Below are 23,272 nucleotides of genomic sequence, written 5' to 3'. Positions count from 1 at the left end.
TACGTAAAATAAGACAGACCTAGGAAGACAAGTACATTTTCTCTCATTTGTGGATCCTAAATTTTTATATAAGCACATAAAACTGTACAGGTACATAGGCTACAAAAGTAGAAATGAGACCATTGCTGGGACGAATGGGATTTGGGGAGAGACGTGGATATGGTCATGGTACATGATATGATATAAAAATTTCTATGAAACCTATTACTAAGTTTGATGAATACATGCCAATAAAAAATAACTGCAGCGAAATCCTGTTTGATCATCCAAACTTTTGAGTTGACTGATATTTTCCAGAGTACTTCTATAACTCCTTTCTTTTCTCTGAAATTTTTTCCTTCCTCATTCAAAAAAAGAAAATCCTGTGAACATAGGGATTCCCTGGTTTCCTCAGCTCGGGTTTGAGACACGACTGTGGAGAAAAGGCAGTGGAGTGTTTTGTGTACCCTGAAATGTGCAAGGATGAGACCTGAGTGCCTACTATCTAGCTGAAAGCCAAGTCAACCCCAGGTATTCCTTTCTCATCCTCAGAGGGGAACCACTAGCTTTACATTTTTGTTTTACATATGTGCACATCCATAATAATACAAATGATTTGTTATCTGCTTTAAATTTTTATCTATCAGGTTTTATTTGTTCCTTTTAAGATACAGTAATATAGCTCTGTTTACTTATTTTTTTCCATTCTGAGGAGTTGGTTCAGGGCCTGGTACATGCTAGGCAAACACTGCTCCTTTAGATACATCCCCAGAGTATGGCAGTCTTTATTGTTCTAAGGTATTCCACAGTGTGGCTATGTCAGGACATATTCATGCTCTGCTCCACGATGCTTCAATGTACGTTAGCACCTTCTCATTCTGAACAGTCTGAAAATTTCTTTAGGGCACAGGCCTAGGATTCTAACTTTCTGGCCATGGGATATGACATTTTTAAGTACCCTCGACACTGATAGTCTAGAGGAGGGGTGTTGGTGGTAACTGGCGGCAGCAAGGCAGGGACTAGGATTTCTCCATCCTCACGGTGACTACCAGTGCTGCACCTGGGGTCACAGATGGAGAAGCGGTGCTTGAGGAAGAGGAAACCGATGTCACTGCTTCTTCTGAGAAGATGTGGCTTTGGAGCTTTATTAGGTGACAGAAGTTAGCTTGCTGTACAATTCTAGCAAGCAGATTTTAGAACTAAAAATAGGGAACAGAAATACCCAGTGTAAACGTCTGCATCAAGAGGTAAATTCCTGATGTGTTCCACTGGCGGGTGCTACGGGTCCTGTGCTCCACATGCTCCTGGGGCTGTGCTGCTGAACGGGGCACAAGGTGGCAGGTGGCCCAGCACCAGGGTGTGGTATTTGGTGAGCACAGCAGCAGAGTGCTACTGTTCTGAATGCATTCATAACACCCAGGCAATGGCCTGGACAGAGACAATATTAATTTGTCTGTGGGTTCCTCAGGAATTAAGGCAAGAGTCCTACTGGTCTGGCTATTTTTATATGTTTATATACAAAAAGGGTCATCAGTGTTAATGTTTTTTATTTTATAATTTTCATTTTATATCAAAGTGTCAAGGAAGTTCCCCTTATTCTTTCTGTGAGCACTTATAAAATGTCTAGACAAGAAGACCTCTCACAGTTCACAGTGAAGGCGCATAAACAGGCTTATATAACCTGCAAGTGGTTAACATTTAAACTGGAAAGAAACTGACTTTATTTCTGATTTAACAATACAAAAGGTCAATTAAGGAAAAGAAAATCTGTCAGTAACAAAAAGCATTTGCTTACAGCATTCCAAATGTACAAAACAGAATATGGTTTCTGAACCAGAGAACAGGTTCAGATGCACTTTCACAGCCCTCCATGCTGCCGTGAACGATGGCTGGCCATCTCAGACACTCCCTGCAGGCAGGCTTCCAGCCACTCTGCCTCACAACTCTCCTCTCACCTTCGTTCTTTCTTCTCTCTCAACAGCTTCTTGCTCTCCTCCCTTCTTCTTTTGTTCACTGGATTCCGAGGGTCGTAGATCTCAAATGTGTCCGAGTCCTGCATGCTTGCATCTTTCACTTTCCTGGTTTTGTCTTCAAACTGCAGCACATGAGACATCCTGAAGAAGAGAGAGAGGCCCGGTAAGAGCAGGCTGAGAACTCAATGAAGAGCTTTTATGCCCCTGGGACAAACTTTCTCCGTGTAGTTTTGGAGGCTGTCCTGGAACTCTCTCTGCAGACCAGGCTGGCCTTGAAGTCACAGGGATCAGCCTGCCTCTGGCTCCCCAGTGCTGGGATTAAAGACTGGTACGACCACAGCCAGGCCCAATGGAGAGATTTTATTCCCCAATCTCACACAGGGAGTAGGCAGCCTGGAGCATCAGATGTTGCTGTTTACAGTACCCATCCCACCTGGAAAGCTGTTCTACAGAAAACAAGGCTGTGTGAGGAATCCCACTGGGGGGCAGAGTTCCCAGCATGGGTCCCCAGAACTGCACAACAGAAACAAAGGAAACTTTGGTGAACGCGTCTGTCTGCCCCACTACTTTGTATCTCTAGGATCTTTGCTCTCAAGCTCACTGCGAATTCCTCCCTGGTGAGAGGCTATGATTTCTACCTGGGGGGTCTCCTAAAACTGTATTTGGAACTCTGTCCTCTTTCTTTAAGAGTGTACCCAAACACAGGGAGCCAGCCAATAACCAAACCTATCTGATGTCTGTGCTCTAAGTGGTTCAAAGGGTCAAAGGCAAGGGTTGTACCACAAACAAAACAAAAACCAAGCCCCCCCCCAAAATCCCCACCTTTAAGGGATGTGTTAGGGCTGGTGTGTAGCTCAGTGGTAGAGCATTTTTGCCTTGTCTACATCCTAGGTTCGATCCCCAGCACTGCTAGCAAATTAACAAAATATCAAATAAATAGGGACAAACAGAACAAAAAGTGTGCATCTATGAGATAAATGTTTAAAAATAACCAAAAGTGATATTCAAATGGTGTGGCTGTCTTTTCTGGGAGGGGCTGAATTTTTCCATACAAAAGGGACTGGAACTTCTGGCATAACTCCATGAACTAATTTTCTCCTCTTACTGTTGATTACAGCAAGTTTCACTATCCTGCCTTTCTACTTCAGCAAATGCTTACTGGTCTTAAGGTATCAGCATGTGCTTGATTCCTAAGTGGTCATCAGCTAGTTATCCTTAGCAGCAGGGAAATATGCCAGCGATTAGCTGTGCTTCCATTGTAAGGTGTCAGCAATACACAGGGGAGTCAAAACACTGCAGGGCAACTGAATGAATGAAGAAGGGGAAAAATTCAGTTTTTATATGAATAAACGAAAGTGTTAAGAATTTTCTACTAGTTTCATAATTAAAAATATCCAGTTAGTATTAGTGCATCTTAAAAACCTATTTTCTTCATCATAGCAGACAGGAGTAAAACCCTGCCTACAGCCCTTGCACCTTTCAGACAAGCCCACATGTGACACTGATTTCCTTTGATCTGTATAAGTAGAGATTTGAGTGGTTGGTACTGTCAGGAACCCCCACTCTTCCTCCTGCAGCATAGATGATGAGTGACATTTATTTGTATGGAAAACTCCTATGAGTATGTTTAGATTTTGAAGATTCCTGAAGAGATCTGGCCATGGTGGTGCAGTGAGTGTCAGGGACATTAGATGGCCTACGCTGTATTCTCATGAGGTAAACCCCTTTAAATTACATGTCTCATTACTAGTGATACCGTTTGTTCTGACTTTACTAACCTATCTCACCACAGGAACAAGCCACGTCACATGTGATAACTGCTGACTTCTAACAGGTCCATTGCTTCATTAAATACTGCCAATTAGAAAGTGCATCCTACAACCATCGAATACATATACAGATTCCCTATATAGTCTGATTTTCTTGTGTTTTAAATTTCCAGTGGTGTTTATTTGGGTGTTAGCTTCTGAGAATGCCCAATTCCTTGAAAAAATTATCAGTATTTTCAGTAATCACGGAAATAAGGAACCAGTTGATCCAGCTGGAAACACAACTGGCTTTAACCAGTTAATGCTGATTTACCAAGGTTTAAATAAGCAGTGACAGTTCACGTCACTTCTGAAAGCCAACCACCAGCAACAACTTCCTACTTCTGAAAATTGGCCAATCGGTGGCAGACTCATCCGGTAAAGTGTTTCTGAAAGCCAGCAACAGCTTTTACTATCCAGGCTGCTGCTAAGCCCTAAGCAACACCCCCCTTCCCCCACCAACCCAGAACATCTGCAACTTGCTTCACTTGGTGTGCTAAACAGTTTTACATCAATTTTACACAGGCCAGAATTGTCTGAGAGGAAAGAAACCCAATTGAGAAACTGCCTCCATGAGATCTGGCTGTAGGGCATTTTCTTGGTTGATGTGGGAGGGCACAGCTCACATGGATGGTGCCATCCCTGGTCTGGTGGTCCTGGGTTCTGTAAGAAAGCAGGCTGAGCAAATCATGAGGAGCAATTCCATAAACAGCACTCCATGCCCTCGGCATCAGCTCCTACCTCCAGGTTCCTGCCCCATTTGAATACCTGTCCTGACTTCCTTTTGATGATGGACTGTGATGTGGAAGTGTAAGTCAAATAAGCCCTTTCCTCCCCAACTTGCTTTTTGGTCATGGTGTTTGGTCACAGCAGTAGACACCTGGAAACAGTGAATAAAGTAGTGCTCTTTATACTTTGGTAATGCACTGCATAACCCCGCTCCTCCCACACTCCTACAGTCTGGCTTGTGTACCCCACAAAGTACACTCTAGGAATTTTCAGCATGTTACCAAGAAAGGGGAGCAAGTGCATTAGAGCAGTACAGCTGTCCTGCTAAAGACCCTTTACACACCATAGAAGCTCAGGCCCTGCTCGAGGGCGGTGAGCTCCTACAGCCTCCGAAGTGCACACCCTAAGCTAATACCTAAGCTGGAATGTCACATCTTTCAAAAACAATTTTATTTAATACTTCTATGTCCATGCTTCACTTACCCCACTACCCTAGTTAGGTTATTAACCTTTCTATAATTTCATTGTTCTATTTTTAAAAATGATCACATATTCTGCCTCCAATACAGATTTTTTTTTTCTGAGACAGGGTTTCTCTGTGGCTTTGGAGGCTGTCCTGGAAGTAGCTCTTGTAGACCAGGCTGGTCTGGAACTCACAGAGATCTGCCTGCCTCTGCCTCCTGAGTGCTGGGATTAAAAGTGTGCCACCACCACCTGGGTTCCTGTGACACCACTGCCAGGCCACATTTTTTTAAAAACACCTATTTCTAGTAGAAATTATTCATGTTTCAAAATGACTTTATAAGACTTTGTAAATTAAAAACATGAAAAGGTAGATTCCTCCTTTCAATGCCATGAGACAATCTTGCAACTATTGAACTTGGTTGCTCTAGTATCATAAATGAAATCTAGACATGCGAGCCACAGAACCAAGTCTACAGGAGGAGACCTTCTCTCACAAGTCTGAAAAACACAGAAAGCCATAAATTAAAGGAACTGTCTGCTTCAGTTGCTTGTTTCATACGCGACTGCTACACAGGTCCAAAAATTTGATTAATAGCAATGTTAAACCCAGAGGGAAGGAGGGGCTCTCAGCTTACAGACTACTTCAGATTTAATACCACAACACTTAGAATGGCTGGCTACTCCACAATAATACTCAATCTTTAATAGCAGAGAATGGCTCACCCATTTATCTTTCAACATGCTTTGGTCACTTCATTTCTAAAGGGAAAACAAAGTAGTTATTATGATTCTGAGTATAATAAACTCCTGACCTCCGTGCCTCCATAAATCACACACTGTATGAATTGAAAGCTTGCCCACACTTCAGTCTCCTGTGAGGGTACACATGTAGACTGAGAACTTATTTCATCATCCTGGAGGTGCTGGCAGCTCTGTCTTGTACATCCCAACAACTCAGTCCTATCCATTTGGTGACTGGTTAGTTACACAGTTGGACCAATCAGAGCAATGAATTCTTGTGGAATTAATTACACACTAATGATTTACATGTGAGAATTTCAGAACTTGTTTACTTGAAAGCAAAGACAGAAATTTAGTTCTGATTAACAAAATCTTCAGCACAGGTTTAGAAGATGGAGGCCTCCTATCTCCAGAGTGGTGCCATACAAGGAATTTTACTTTGTGTAAAAGCATAAACAAAGGAAAAACCAGTGGCTCTTCTCTGACCTTCAGTATAAAGTTCTCACATAACTGGGAGACAAACTATGGGATGGCAGTGACATCTGTCTAAAAGTCAGAAGATCCGATTCTTAACTCAATACAGAGTCCCAACATTAGCAACTCATGTCTGATTAAAAGGAATTTAAACGACTTATCCCAAGAGAATGTCAACAGTTCTCTTGTTAAAAGATTTCACAGCCATTCCTTCTTATTTCCAAGTCACCCTAACTTAAGAACATTTCCCTCTTGAAATAAACATGTTTATTTTGTTTTCTGAGCTGGATTTGCTATGTACTTCAGGCTGGCCTGGTACCTTTCTGAGTGCTAGAATTACAGCTGTGTGTCACCATGCCCCACTAAAGAAACAATCATTCTGCCATTCTACTTTGCTTTTTTTTTTTTAAACTATTTAACCATTCTTCCTCTTCAGATTCTTCTAGATTTTGCACAGCGTTACTTATTCATCTTTCCATTTTTAAATTTTTTTCTTACTCATCTTTCTTATCATATGCCTCTACTCAGGAACCACTCACTGTTGGATTAGACTAAAATAGCTCAGGCAGAAGCACTCGGCACTCCTATCACCAACCTTACTTGGCTGCTCATCATCTCTCACTGTTTTGTAATTGTCTGCTCACTGACCTGGAAGGAGACTCAGGGTTTTGAGACAGTGTGTGCCTGGTTCACAGCTGTATGCCCAGTGCTGAGCACAGTGGTTTTTCTTTTAAAAAGAGAATGAAATCTTCGGGCCCTTGGTACTGGCTAAGCTTGGCACCAGGTTTGCTAGGCAACCACTTGACCTTTCATGGGCAGGGCTGCCTGTCTTTTATTCTAATGATAAGCTTCCTGAAACACCTACTGGGCTGCAGAGTCTCAAGTCCACTTTCCACGACTTTTCACAACTCAGCACACACTAAGTGTTGCTCTTACAGTGCATTCTATCAGGTACTGCACGATTTTACTCCCTGGCAGACTTCAGTGGGAAACGCCTCCTGTTATTCTGTGTCTCCCACAGCTCTTAATGGAGAACTCAGGGCACAGGTTGCTTTTTTGTTTTTTTTTTTTTTTTAAGCAATATTTCTCTAAGTAGATTTAGAACCCTTATATCAGATGCAGGGTGCATATGAAAATCAGCTAGGTATTTTTAAAAATCACTCCCACTAGGCTTCTGCCTTTAAAGGTACTGATTTAATTATTCTAGGATGAGGATCGCAGAACTAGTCATTAAAACATTCCAAACCATTATTTTTAAATGTAAAGAACACAGAGCCAAAGATTAGGAAACTTTATATTTCCACACGATGGATTTCATTCCATTTACTTTTGCTTTGTTTCTTCAGAGATAGAGAAGAGTGGGTTTTCTAGGGAAAAAGAACCTTTAGATTGTTTTACTTTTGTGGATGAGTGTTTTGCCTGGTGCTCATGGAGGTCAGAAGAGGGCGCCAGATCTAAGTGGAGTTATGGTTAGTTATGACCATTATGTAGGGGCTGGGAACCTAATGCAGGTCCTCTGTAAGGGCAACAAGTGCTTTCAACTGCTCACCATCTCTCCAGCCCTGAGACTGGGCTCACACACTTGATGAGGCCTAAGTGGGCCTGAGTCTGTTCCTCAAACTAAGTAATTCTGAGGGCACAGTCCAGTCTTCATATATGGTATGAAAACAAGTCAACAAGCTAGATTTAATCATTCACTCAACACTCATCGAGGGCTTCTAATGGAAGAGTCCAATGCTAGCTACTGATGACAGAAAGTCAAACATGACCCAGGCTCTGCTCTCCAGAAGAAAACGATTTATTTGGGAGAACACACAGACACCACAATGTGGCAAACATGTGTTTTGGAATGTCAACAAAGTGTGAGATGATAATCAGAGCATCCACTGATAGTGTTCTCAACAAGCTTTTCCATGCTGCCTGATGGCATTTGCACTGACGATGGACAGGTAGAAGAGAGATTACCATCCCCCTCCTTTCTCTTTGCAGAACTGGAAGCTGAACTCAGGCCTTGTTCATGCTAGATAAGCACTCTACCACTGAGCTACACCCTTAGCTGACCAGTCCCTTCTCACAGGCAACTCCCGAGAGGGTAGAGGAATCTGTAAGCTGTTGACCAGGTGGTTTCATGATAGTTTTCACAAGTAACAGGCTTTTATCTGCAATGATGGAGTTTTAACCTTGGGAACCAGTCAAAAGTTAGTTCAGTGCTAGGTCTAGTAAGACAAAAATCAGAATGGGTAGTGCTTATTCTGGAGTACAAGAAATTACAATGTAGGTATAAAGGGAAGGTCAGGTGGGAACCCCAGGCTGGCCTGAAAAGCAGTTCTAAAAGATACACTGCAAATCCCAAGGAGCATGGGCGCATCTTTGGGGAAACCATTGCTTAAAAAGAGCATCAACTTCTACTATGAATCCTGCTAATGTCTTAAATCCCTGTTTTCTAGCATCCCAGCCCTAGCTTCTTTTTCTATTTAAAATGAAGAAGACCCCATTCAGCTACAGGTCCATGAGAGGCAGAAGCAGGGTCCAGGATCTGTCCCTTTTGAGGATGGGTGCCTGACAATGTCAGGGGTGAAACTGTAGTTTATGGCAATCTCTCAGACTTTTCTCCCCTCTCACTCTCCCTCTCCTCCAAATATTCTTTTTTTTCTGTTTTTCTTTCTTCTTCAGAAAAATGCAGTAAACCCAGCTGTGAAAACCCTTGTGGTGTAAACTCTTTGGTCCATTGTCTATAGAGGGAACCCCAAATTGCATATGTGCCTTCTTTAATCTTGCTTTTGAATGCCTGCCATGCTCTACATGATCCCCCATCTTGCATTCCAGACATGTCAGATTCTGGGTAGCTTCCTAAAGAATATCTACATTCTCCAACCTCCCTGCTGCCCGTGTTTCCAAGACTTTTCTTTCTTCCCTCCCATTGGCTGTCCCATCACCCTGGCTCCAGCAGCAGTGAAGTCTTCTCCTGGCCTCCCTGATAGTCCTGTCCATGGCTCTAGCCTTCTCCGGCATGGTGTAAGTCTGCCTCTCTGGGGTCCTGTGAAAAACAGAGGCTGTTTTGTTGGCCTCTGCACCTCATCATCCAGCAATGCTTGGCCAGAAGAATGCTGATGATAAGAACTTGTAAACAAGTCAATATTTCTGGGCCTCCCATCACCTCTAAAAAGCTTTTGGCTAGAATATTGATTTTCTTTACTTTTCTTCTTGATAGTCTTCATATACAATTCAGAATTATTTAGCAGTTAAAGGTTGTACAAACTCCTTAGTTTTCAGGCAAGTAATTCACCTTCCAAACTTTCTAACAAATCTAGTTAGTACTAAAATCAAGGCATTTCTTCAGACAGCACATTTGTGCTATAATAATCTAGTACTGACCTGTCTCAAATGGACTAGTTAAATAGCTTAAAGATTAACATCTGCTCATGTTTGCTCACTCTGAAGTGTGGGAAAATGCATTTACTGTCCTCAGACAGCCTTCTCCTTCCTGGTTTGAATGACCTTGTCAATCTTAGAGAACATACACATAATTTGTTATAATTTGTTTGCGTATGGTGATGACTCTGTCTTTCCCTATTAACTTAGAATTCTTAAGAAACACAACTAAATAGCTCCTGGTCAATATTTAAGTTGGTTATTCTTTAGACTACAGATCACAAATGTACATTATTTGGGGGAATGGTTTGAAAGGTGGAAGCAGTCTTTGTTTGTAAATACACATTCAGAAAGACGAAACAGTTTCCAAGTGTTGCTTCCATCGAGTCTTTGAAAGACCACAATGCTCTGTTAGAAAGAGACTGCAGCATACTTTTATACTTTTTTCTGTCCATGTCACTTCTATGGAATGTTCCATCCCCTTCTTTCCTGGTTCTTTCAAAGCCCAGTTTAATTCCCATTTCTTCCTAAAATCTTTTCTTACTACCTTGGTCCTCAGAACCTGGTCCTACAGTTGAATTTCTTCAATACTTTCTAGGGAAACCCTCATGAATGAAGTCAGACCCGGGTTTGTCTCACTCAGCATAGCTGTGGGAATCACCATGCTTCTGAGGTCTGTTTCCTGACCTGTGATGAGAAAATGGTGAGGCCCAGCCTATTCACCGCACACAGCACAAGTAAGGCTTGGACACCGGAAGGCCTCTGCAAATGGCAAAGGGGTCCAAGTCACGTTAACCCATGTGCTTTCTGTGCCTTTCTCAGGATGGACTGTAACTAAATTCCATGGACTTGGTGACTTAAAAACAGAAATTTATTTCCCCAGCTTGAAGACAAAAACTGAGACTCCTTGGTCTACAAGATGGCTTCCTCTCACAGTGTGAGCAGAAAGAGAACTTTGTTGTTTTTTCTTTTCAGAGGACCACTAATCTCATCATGGGGGATTCACCCTTATGATCTCATTGATACCCAATTTCTCCCCAAATGCTCTACCTCTAAATACTACCATATAGGGCATTAGATCTTCAGCACCTGAATCTGTGTACATGATCAACTGTATTACCTACAAACTATGTTTATATAAAAAATATTTATCATTTTCATAGTTTGGCATTTTATAATAATAACACTCCTTATTTTTATGCTGCATCATCATATACATACACCTTATTTGGACCCAATCAGCCATGGATGCTTATGTATACATTTCTAAATAAACTAGTCAGGGACACTATATATATTAAGAATTAAAGTAAACTGAGAGGAAAAAGAAGGGTGTGCTAAAAAGTTTCTTCAGCTTCTAAGACACACCAGGAGTATGTGTTCACACTGGCCAGACCTTTGGGGCAAATTGAGACTGATCACTTACAAGCAAAAATGGACTTTTTACTAGGTATCAGCCTGACCAATATTTAATTCTGTAGCTTTCAGTGCCCAGTCTATGTGAAAATAAATGTATGTCAAAGCCACCCAGCATACTGCCCACACTAACACACTCAACATTACCCGGTGTCTTTTCCCTCGTGAGGACTTCATCCAGGATGTCTTATTACATTTCACTGTAATGTCTCCTTGGTGGGGTGTGTGTGTGTGTGTAGAGGCCAGAGAAGGACACGGGTGTCTTTTATCACTCTGAACCATAGTCCCTTGAGATAGGGTCTCTCGCTGAATCTGGAGATAGACTAGGAGCCAGTAAGCTGCAGTGATCCCCCTGTCTGCCCTGTCTATCCCCCAGTGCTGGGGATACAGTTATGTTCAATGCTAGCCTGACCTTTTCTTTTTCCTTTTGGTGGTTTCTGGGGATTTGAACTCAGATCTGTGAAGTCAGTGCTTTTACCCACTGAGCCTTCTGATGTCCTTGTGAATTTTGAGGAGTGCTGGTAAGGTCTTGGTTATGTGGCATGCCACTGTAAGCTGACGCTTTTCTCACGGTAAGATGTGGCTTAAAGATTCTTGAGTAGGTGGCATTTTTATCACATGGCAGCTACATATTATCAACATGACTCAATGACTGCTAATAGTAATTTGTACCATGATACTGAGGTTGTACTGCTTAGGTTTCTCCTACACTCCTACATACAGTTATTTTTTTAACTTAAAGTTTCTTGCTTTCCATGTCCCTATAGGTAAGTCACACCTCAGGTGTGAAGTTCTATTTCTTCACTTTTTTTTTCCTCTTTGATCTGCTGAGGACAGAACTCATGACTGAGCACATACCAGCAGTCCCATACCGTCATACATCCCATCATCCACTTTTCCTTTTACTAGAGACTACGCTGGCCCGTTTTGTTTGTAGGCTTCTTTCCTTGTTTTACTGGTATTTTTTTTATTAGATTACATTAAATTTATAGGATAACCCTGTAATTAGGAAGATAATTTGGTTTTGGATCCAGAGACACACTTACCTATCTCTATAATGGGCTGCAGTTTGTATTCTACATAAAGATTCAGAGAAGTCTTAGGTCTATTGCCACATAATTGCTATTTGATGGCTCTGGTTCTTTTTTTTTTTAAATATTTATTTATTTATTAATACAACATCCTGCTTCCATGTATGTCTGCAGGCCAGAAGAGGGAACCAGATTTCATTACAGATGGTTGTGAGCCACCATGTGGTTGCTGGGAATTGAACTCAGGACCTCTGGAAGAGCAGTCAACGCTGTTAACCTCTGAGCCATCTCTCCAGCCCGGCTCTGGTTCTTTAGGAGTGGTTATTTTAGCACCTCTGTCTTTTACGCATCTATTCTGTCCTCACGACGATACTGAAGGCGCTCTCAGAATGTCTGGCGGAGTGGTGGCCATCCCACTTCACAGATAAAAGAGCAGAAGTCATGGAAGGGCACAGAGGGAGGTCCTGCTCTGAAGTCAGGTTGTGGAAAATGGGAAGCCAAAATGTAACTGGTGCTGTTGGAGAAACATTTCTGCTAATGAAAAATAAAGAGCAGAATAGTTTCTAGGGATTTGAAAACTACTCACAAACACTTGGTACTTACTTGCTAAGAAGGCTCAAAACAAAAGCCATGTGTATTTTAGCTTCTATTTAAAATATAAATGGGTATTTGATTAAAATTTTGACCTTTCTTATACCTCTTAAGGATATGTTTAAACATATTTTAAGCAACACTTTTATTTCTGTTTTTAAACTATCAGATGTTATTTTTAAGTTAAAAACATAAGGACTTTTGATTTTAGATTTTTCTTCATTACGGATTACAAGCAACTTATTTAGGAATTAAGAGTTTAGGGTTTAAGGACTAGCATGCATGGAAAAAAAGTGTAAATCTTTATTCCAAAAGGAAGTATGCAGCTGAGGTCACAGTAATGCACTCGAGAAGATGGGCAGACAGAAAGCCACACATGCATCCTGAGATGGAGTAGTTAGGGAAAGAGCCCTAAAGAGGTGAGGTCATGGCACTGCTCGGGTCTAGCAGAGCAGGTGGCACAGCCAGAGAGGCCTGGGAAAGGGGCGGTGGGGTCAGGAAGGAGAATCAGGATGGAAGACGGCTTAAATGGGCATCAGAAAGTGACCCAAGAGGAGAAGAGACAGAAATGAAGGCAGGAACAACAGAAACATTTAAAATTGACAACAGGAGAAAAGTAGGAATAGAACTTTAAAATACTTGAGCTAACAGAATTAAGTACAGGAAAAGAGGAGATTTGGGAAACCAGGCCAGGAGGAAAATAGGCACAGACTGCTGGAAAAAGAAAACAAATATGGAAATCAGTGTACTGTCACTGTTCACCACTAACAAGGAAAAATCTCCTTCGTTCTGAGTTTTAAAGAACACTGCCCCTCTGGGGTTTTGAAAAGCCAACTCTAAATAATGTCTTTCATTTTCCTTAGTTAAAAAATATTAGTAAATGTAGGGTACTGCTAGACTAAATGTGGAAGATGTAATTTTCCAAATCTCTCCGGCAGCAGGAGAATGCTCTTCCTCGGTTTTCTTGCCTATCTAACAGCTTAACACTGAGCAGGACCAGGTGGAAAGAGTTAAGACACTTTCCAGAATACAACTGCAGCATGTTCTTACACCTGCTGGGAGCTTTAGCTGATAGTTCAGCCAGGAATACGACCTCTGCGGCCAGCAGACTAACAGCCCCCAGGGGGAAGAGGCAGCTCCTAAGCAGAAGGTCTCCTAAGCAGCCCCCAGGGGGAAGAGGCAGCTCCCAAGCACAAGGTCTCCTAAGCAGCTAGCATACACGGCTGGCTGCTCATCTCACTCAAATCATACCCACGATCAAAGCCTCTCTCGTGATAGAAGGGATTTGAGGACAAACTCTGCAACAACAGAGTCAATGCAGAAGAGCTTTCTTCACTTAGAAGACAAAGGCAGCCGCAGAGGTGACGTCAGAGGCTGGCTAGAGAGCTTAGAATTAAAATAATCACCATTCCAGGGTCAGCAACTCTGATGAGGCCCTATTTATAACAAAGTACACTGGACTTTTGCAGTATTATTTATAGTTCTGTATAAAATGAACACTAACCAGGGACTCTGGTCTATAATCATATTCCTTCTTGCCTCATTTGATCACTACCTTAGAACCTGGCTGGGAGAAAGGGATGGAATAAAAACATTTGTATTACATCGAGCTCACAGTTTTATGCTACTCAAAGCTGAGCTACTTCTGCTATGTCTTTAAATTATGTGTACAATGCATGTTCTGCTACATTGCTTCTTGCTTCCACACTTGAGTATAGTCTAATGGACAAAGTCACTATTTCATTAATGAGGATTACTATGCCTACATAAAATATATACAAAAATCCCAGCTTCAAATGTATCTCAAGACTATTAAGTATTATGATAAAAACCAAGTTCAAGTTAGCCACTGTGAGTTATAGGTCAACTAAAGAAAAGGTCTAGAAGTTATCAACCGTTAACAGAAATGATACAAGTTCCAGTCATGGCCCTGACAGATCTACTGATAAAACAGACAACATCCACAACTAACCACTGGGCCAAGATCCTGGAGTACAGTACAAGTGAGGGAGGAGTGATAATATGAGCAAAGGAGTCAAGACCACGATGGGGAAACCCACAGAGTCAGCCAACCTGCGCTAGTGACAGATCACTGATTCCAGTTTGACAAATAGGGAACCTGCGTAACAGCGAACTAGACTCCCTTAATATAGGTGACAATGGTGCAGCTGGGACAATATGTGAGGCCACTGGCAGTGGGTCCAAGATCTAACTCTAATGCCCAAACTGACTTAGTGGAGTCATTCTATATGGAGAGATACCTTGCCCAGACTAAACCCAGGGGTGTAGGAAGGTGGAGAGGCGCCTTGGTTCTGCCTCAGTGAGGTCATAGGACAGACTTAGACTTCCTAGGGAAGGTCTTACCTTCTCTGAGGAGCAGATGGGAGGTGGGGTGAGGGGAAAGTGGGAAGAGTGGAAGGAGAGGAGGGAAAACTGGGATTGGAATGCAAAAATAAATTAACAAGTTTAGGTTTGATTCTAATTAAAAAACAAAACAAAACAAAAAACAGACAACATCCAAGATGACGGTGACACATTTACAGAGGAGTGACTTCTCCTAATATCTTGCTAATCCCTTTTTTAATAGAATTTAGCTTGATCACAAACTGAGCCGACCCCCACAAAAGCTGCCAGTATTACCCTCACTTTATAATTTAAGAAACAATGATAGAAATATTCTATAATTTCTCCAAAAACACAGAGCTAGGAAATTTCCAAGCTGGGATTCAAGATTAGGCTGAACCTTAAACTCCCATGCTCATAACCACTCTACTATTTATGTTTCCATGAAAACACACAGGAATTTCTAAGTCTAGCTAAACACGCCTTTAAATCTCTCTCCAAATTTTAATTCTTCAAATAACACCAATAATATTAGGGTTGTGATTAACATCTTTCAAGATTTAGAAGAGGTTGGACATTTTTTTTTTAATTTCAAGAGCTACTAAGTCCTAGAGTTATGTTTGGCGACTTATTGCTACAGCTGAAAACAACAACACTACTGTATTAGCAAACATGAAAAATATGCAGACTAATTCAGAAAAATTGTTGCTTGAGTGGAAAAACCTCAGATGGCATTTGAAATAGAATGTCACAAAACACTGATGTATTAACTTTCCTTATCTAAGGGCTGGGACTGTGTCTAATTAGGTAGGATGTTTTCATGGCATGCAGAAGGCACTGGGTTTGACCCTGAGCACTGTGTAAAACTGGACATGGTGGTACACACCTGTAATTCCTGTACTTGGTGTGGGGCACAAAGTAGAGTGACCAGAAGTTCAAAGTCATCTTGGAATACTTAGTTTCAGAGTAGCCTTAGCTATATGAAACCCTGTTACAAAAACCAAACAACCAACCAGTTTCAACAAAGTAATGCTTTTACTTTTTATAGTTTGCTATGATATCTTAATCATACATCTTTCACCATCTCAAGTTCCCCCTATATAATATACTAACAATATCTAGCTTGTAGAGTTAAATGGAATTGGTGATATGCGAATATTTAATATAAGCAAGCTTCTACAGTTTTATTTTTCTAGTCAATGTCTTAATATAGCCCAGGCTGGCCACAAGTATCTAAGGCTAGCTTTGAACTCCTGATCCAACAACTACCATCTTCTGAGTGCTGAGATTACAGACATGCACAACCATTCCCAATTAAAGAATTTCTTTCTTTTCTTTTTTTCTTTGAGACAGGGTCTCATTCAGTAGTCCTGGTTGACCTAGAAGTTGTTATATAGACTAGACTGGCCTCAAACTTGTAGAGATCTATCTATATGCCTCTGCCTCCTGAGTGCTGGGATTAAATCCATATGCCCACTCCCTTGCCCTGCTCCCCTCCCCACCACACGACTTTGGTTTGAGACAAGGTCTCACACTGTAGTACAGACTCACAGCAACCTTCTTGCCTCAGCTTCCTCTCAGATGCTAGAATTTTATAGATATATATCATGTCACACACAATTTAAGTTTCTCATCTGGAGGTATGAGGGTCAGGAGTTCAAAGCCCACTTCAGGTACACAGCAAGTTTGAGGTCAACCTGAGTTATATGAGTATCTCAAAGGAAACCAACCAATCAATCACCAACTAATCAACCCACCCAACAACCAAAATTCAGAACAAAAGAGCTCAAATGCACCGTTTATCAGTTTAAATAATTCATCTAAACAAACAAAACATTATTGGTACATTTAACTTGACAATTATCTACATTAATAACCAGGGAGAGGATTATAACTAATTCAAAATATCAAGTAGTTGAAAGACAGAATATCTTTGGAAGATGGTTTTGTAGCTTGCATTTATACTTGGCCATTCTTGAGACATTCTGGGTATTCACAACAGATAAAGCATGAGGAGCTGAGACATCTACTCTGAGACTTGGTTAAAATTTCTTGTGTTTCTGGTCAGTGTACCAGAGAGGTGGAGATGGAAAACACCTGACCAAATGTCTCATTAAGAACACACATATACCTGGACCAGAAAGATGGCAATTAAACCACTGTATTCCAGTCTTTCTTTTTTCTACATGCTAGTTATTTTCCACATGTGATCTTTTCCATTTCTTTGAAGGGTTTGTCTAAAGACTAATTATTTCCTTCTTGGCACCAGGGTTGCAATTCAGGTAGAGGCCACCTGTTAAATAATGGGGCTTTTTTCTTTTTTATTATTGATTCCATGGTCTATTGTCTAAGTTTCTTCCAGGTGTGGATAACTAAAAGAAAATAAAAATGTAGCACATTATCCACACAAGCTTTGAAAGTAAAAATATAAGTGTAGAACAATAATGGTCCACTTTACCTTCTCACGTTCTAACCAGTAACATGCTGCTAATAGTAATTAAAGAGTCGGTGCTGGCAGAAGAACAAACAAAAAATCAATGTAAAATAATGAAATGAACTTAAAAATAAACATAAGACTTCACTCTGATAATATCAGTTGAGGAAACAGGATTACTCACTTAGTAGTGTGCAATTTAGAAACAAAAAGTTCTAACATTGGCCTAATATACCAAATCAGTTCCAGGTGGGCTTTTGATGGTAGTTAAAGACAAAAATAATGGCACAGAACACTAGAGAAATATATAAGCATATTCATATAATCTTGGTATTATGAAGACTTTAAGAATAACATCAGACAGAAGACATGTAGGGAAATATTGACAGCTTTGGCACTGCAACTATTTCAACAAAATAACCCCCACATAATTATAAGGCAGTGACAAGTTGGTAAAAATATTTTAAGCAAAACAAATACCAGTGATATTTAGTAACTTTGCATATCAATTAGAAATGTAAAAATAGGGCTGCAGATGGGCGGTAAACTGCTTGCATGAAGGCCTAGGTTCAATTCCCATCCCCACATAAACTTGGTGTAATCCCAGCATTTGGGAAGTGGAAGCAAGTAGATTAGAAGTTCATGGTCATCCTCAATTACACAGTGAATACAAGGCCAATCTGGTATATAGGAAACCATATCTTAACCCCCCCCAAAAAACCAACCCAAAAGACATAAACATAAACTCCAAAGCCACAACAAATAGCTAGATGTTTTAAAAGTGCCCAGCTTTGCCGGGCGGTGGTGGCGCACGCCTTTAATCCCAGCACTCGGGAGGCAGGGGCAGGCGGATCTCTGTGAGTTCGAGGCTGGGCTGGACCAATAGCCTCCAAAACAATACAGAGAAACCCTGTCTCGTAAAAAAAACCAAAAACCAAAAAACAAAACAAAACAAAAGTGCCCAGCTTTGCCATTAATCTACGAAATACAAGTTAATATAAAGCAGCAGAAATTAACAAATATGTATCTCTGATATAACACACCTACTCACTTGTTCTGAGACTGGAACTAAAGCCTGACTTGCTGGTTTGGGCACAGAGCCTCTGACACTCTAGAGTGCTGTCTAGGAAAACCTGTTGGGTCCTCTGGAGTGGACATTAGAAAGTGCTTAAGGGACAGGAATGCAAAGGGGCTGAGGAACTCTCCAGGGTGATGCAAACATTTGATCTTTTTTGTTCATATGCCAAAATTCAGCACAGACATGACAACTGTTTGTTTTCTCACTTGTAGTTTTTTGTTTATTGAGACTGGGTTTCTCTGTGTAACTGCCCTGGCTGTCCTGGAACTCGCTCTAGAGACCAGGCTGACCTCAACTCACAGAGATTCACCTTCCTCTGCCTCCCAAGTGCTGGGATTAAAGGTTTAAAAAAAAAACACAGAAAACCTTACTTAGTAGTTTCATTTCATCTTAGCCTCATGGAATTATCAATTTATAAAATAGCTTGTCACTTCATTTACTCATGAAGGGCTATAACTAAAAATTAGATGAATCTTTCCAAAAAGGAAAATCAATAAATTTCAGTTACGATAGAATATTATATTACATCAAATGAGATGCCATGAAAATGATAATCTACTGAAAAGACAGAACATATGAAAGAAACATGGTATATGGCATGCCTGGGGAAAAAATCCTAATTAGGCTTTCTAAGTATTGTTTAATTTTGAGATATGGTTAAAGTCTCAGATCATGTGATAACTTAATAGTTGCTTCTGTACCATGGAAACTAACATTCTCCCCTCTCTCCATGCTCCTTGCACTGGCTTTGTTTCTATCTGTAACAACCTCAACGAAGTGACTTCCTCTGCTACATAATACCAACCCTTAGAACTCTTTCTCCTTGAACTTCATTTTTAATAGAAATAGAGGGCTTTATACATATTTTTGCTTATTTAAGATGATCTTGTTAATAGAATGAAACAAACAAAAGGCATTCTGAAGAGAGGAGAAAAGGTAATCTCTCTGCTAAATTTATATTAACTATAGTCTGCCAGCCTTAATGTTTTATATTCAGCTAAAAACTTAAAAAGCCCATGCTTCCAAGGTCTACTGCAGCCAGCACAACAATTAAAGCGACAGCTGCCGATATGAGTGGGGCACTGCAGGGGTGTCTACCTTCTCTCTAGGTCAGAAACTAGCATCATCTTTTTCATATTATTTCTTCAGGGGATAGGAGAAGAGAGATGCATCAGTAACATTTTTGCCGACTCACAACGTTTTTATGCTGTTTAGCAGTAAGTCAAGCCTTGCTGAAACGGCCCCAGGTCCCATGCATGCCCTGCTTTTTTCCACACCTGTTTCCAGAGCTTCTGCTAAGTGCTAGGCACTGTGCTGATTGAATGCCTTATTACATGAGTTTGCTAACTCAGTTCTAGTAACTGTGCTGAGCACGTGTATCTCCATTTTAGACGTGAAGTCAGGCTGCTTCCTCAAGGTCATTCAGCAATCTGAGCAGGGATTTGAACCCAGGAGGTCTAAGTAGACAGTCCACTATATAAGCATGTGAAAATTCAATACATGGGATGACAGTAGATTTTGAACTCTTGGTAGAAAACCAAGAATGTGCAAAGTGTGCAGAGTACTCCACAGACAAGAGTGGGTGAAGTGCTGCATCCCGCTCCAGAGGTGGGCACTGTTGCTTGGATGCACAGCCCCTGAAAGTCACCTCTGAAAGTCAGGTTGAACTGTCTTGTTCCAGTCGTCATTATTTCTTGGTGTAATCGCTGTCAGCAGGAGCTGGTGTTCTGAAAGGAACTTTTGCTCTTAAGAAGTGCAATCAGGGCTCTTCCAATGCCTGTAACTCAAGTTCTAGGGGACCTAACACCCTCACTCACACAGATATACATGCAGGCAAAACACCACTGTACATAAGATAAAAGTAGTGAATTAAAAAAAATGCAAGCAACTCTATCATTTACCACAGAGGCAAAAAGTTTAGTTTCTTTTAACTTCGGTACCACATTTATAGAATGGGAATAACACTAGTTATCTGATGGAACTGGGGAAAAAGCATTCTGCCGCAGCAATCCCTTAACCTACAAACCTGTTCTTGTGAGGGCTAATGGGAGGAGATAGGATACAGGATCTGTAGGGGCCTGGAATACAGTGCATACAAGCATTTGCTTCCTGAAAGAACTGGTGGAAACCAGAGCCAACTCCATCAGCACAAGTGTTAGGATGAAAGACCACAGGAGAAAAGGAAGCATATTTTACCAACAATAAGTGATTTCTATTATAAGTTACTTTGCGTAACTTTAATAATCTGAATAAATGATAGTTGCTTAAAGTATAATCAACCAGTGCTTGAAAAGAAATGAAGGGATCTCATATTAAAGTGACTCTAGAAGTATGTCCAAACAAGTGAAAGAGCCTGTGGAAATCTACATTCCACTTAAGGCAGAACAAATTTGGTCATTTGAAGCTTTTACTTGGCTGCTATACATCAAAATGTAGTGAACTAAGATAAATCAAAGATGAGTTAGGGTAGTGGCATCTTGTTCTGACAGTGGACTTGGGGTGGTGGCCACACCTTAGAGTATGGCTTCAGTGTGTGCAGACATGACCCTTTATTAGGAATAGGAGGGACTGCCTGTCACTCTCTTGGGTTGTGGTCAGAGCATCCTGAAGGGCAGAAGCTGCATCACCAGGAGCAGGAAGACCGTGGTTGTTATTTACCATCATTGTGTGAGGCTCTCCAAATAAATACCTGTTAATTCTTTATCTGGGTTTTGTGAACTCCTTTAACCCACTTCCAAGTTAGACAGGTAATAGTACACTTCAGAAACTCTTAGGCCAAGTAAATACCTAGTCAAATTCTGGAGTGCCCTGTAGTACAATATCCCAAGGTTTCAGTGTCTGGCATATTACTACACACTTCCGCCTAATTTAGTCTCATTTTAGGCAACAAGAACTCAATAGTCCCAACATCACAGTCATTAGAAGTCCTAATGTGTTGGCAAGGTTCATGCTACAGAAAAACATCATTCAACCCAGGACATTTTAAAAATGTAGAAACTTTCCTCACAGTGAGACCTTATCATACTTGAGATAGTGTCCTGTCTAACTTCATTTCACATTTCATGCCTCATATTATTTACATTAAGAACATTCAAGTAAACTAAGGCTAGCTTTCACAGTATGCAAATCTACTTGAATATTATGAATAAGCACTGTGGCATCATAGATGACACTGAGAGGTTTATGTCATAAGATAATACATAGTCACAAAATGGGGGGAGGGTTTGTATTTACCTATAATAAGCCCCACATATTCTAAAGTCCATGTTTTTTTGGGGGGCTCCCATGCTACTACAGCCTGGTTCTGAAGGCAAGCTCATGCTCTAACTTTCTGGCTGTAAAGGAAGTGACTGTGTAAGATGCCAACATCGTGAAGAAGGAAAGAGACCCCATAAAGTCAGTGCATTTGGCAACCTTACTCTAAACTGTATAATAAAGACAAAGAGAAGTCAAATGAGAGGTAGACATATATCTAGGACTCAGACTGTCAGTGCTCATATAAGATAGCGATACAGCTATTTAAGGCACCAGAACTGATATCGAAATCAGATTCTGCACAAGGCTGCTTAGACTAAAACCAAACAGGGATACTATAAACAAATACTAACATTTATCATAGGGTTCAAAGAAGACTCAGAAACTTGTAATATTCAAATGTTTAAGATACAAGAAAAATCAACCAGCATGTAAAGAACTAAAGACACTCTTAGCTGTATGGAAAAGCACAGTCAACAGACACTAATAATGAAATGACAAACACTAACATTACTTGACAAAGACTTAAAAATGTGCTCCAGGAAGTAAGGGCAAATACTCTTGGAATACACAGAAACACAGAAGGAAGCTTCAATGTAAAAACAAATATAACTAAAAGCTTTAGAACTAGAAAACACAAAGTTCAAAGCTGAAAAACCATTGATGGGTTCAGTATCAGAATGGCTGTGACAAAGAAAAATGTCAGTGAATTTGAAGACAGATCATCAGTAAGTATCCAGTCTGAACTAGAAGTGAAAAAAAAAATCAAGAAAGCCTAGGGACGTGTGGGAAAACACTAAAAGTCTAAAATTCAAAACCAGAAAGCAGATATGGTAAGGATACCAACTCTCCTAAGATTGATTAATAAACAATGGAATTCAAATAAAACCATAGCAGGTTTATTTGCACTGAAGAGAAACTGATTCTAAAATTTACACAGAAAGGCAAAACAACTAGACTAGCCAAAGCAACTTAGAAAAGAGAAAAGTTTCAAGACTCCTGCTACCTGATCATAACCTGGTTTCAGAAACAGCTCTGAGAAAGCCAGTGTGGCGTTAGGGTAAGCACACATGAACCGGACAGAACAGGAGAGCCTGCACCAAGTGCTGACAGTGTTGCAAGGCACTCAGGAGAGGAAGGCGATGTCTGAAACACTGACACTGTAACATCCAGACACTCAAATGAAGGAAATAATGACCTGAACCTCATACCTCACATAGCCTCTTACAAAAAAAAATGGGTAATAGACGTAAATGTAAAAGAATAAAACAGTTACTAAAAACTTATAGGAAATTCTATGTGAAAGAGGTCTTAAATACAACCACTCAAAGCACAATCCATAAAAGAAAAAGAAGTCAGTTAAGACATTGTATGGACAATGAAACACTGATAATGAAAAGTAATACAATAAAAATTGAAAAATTAAAAGCATGAGAGAAAAGTATGAATCTGATCTAGATCATATAGAGAAACAATCTCAGAGAAAATGGGCGACGGTCAGAAGGCAAGCACAGGACATCCTGAAAATGACAGCTCCCTTTGAGAACAGCAAGTGAAATAGCTGAGGGCACCAGGCAGGAGTA

At 40.7% G+C, this 23,272-nt stretch overlaps 1 protein-coding gene across 1 annotated transcript in view; it reads right to left on the bottom strand.

The window, feature by feature from the left end:
* Window positions 1-1,509: 1,509 nt before the first annotated feature.
* Cwc27 (CWC27 spliceosome associated cyclophilin) overlaps window positions 1,510-23,272 on the bottom strand; it is a 166,422-nt gene continuing 144,659 nt past the window's right edge. The window contains exon 14 of the mRNA XM_005065573.4: window positions 1,510-2,093. Within this exon, the coding sequence (XP_005065630.1) occupies window positions 1,931-2,093 (163 nt within the window). The 3' untranslated portion in view covers window positions 1,510-1,930. The remainder of the gene's footprint in view (window positions 2,094-23,272) is intronic.

This window comes from Mesocricetus auratus, unplaced genomic scaffold (genome assembly GCF_017639785.1).
Source record: "Mesocricetus auratus isolate SY011 unplaced genomic scaffold, BCM_Maur_2.0 Super-Scaffold_100020, whole genome shotgun sequence".
Taxonomy (NCBI): Eukaryota; Metazoa; Chordata; class Mammalia; order Rodentia; family Cricetidae; genus Mesocricetus; species Mesocricetus auratus.
This window is presented reverse-complemented; position numbering and strand designations above follow the sequence as displayed.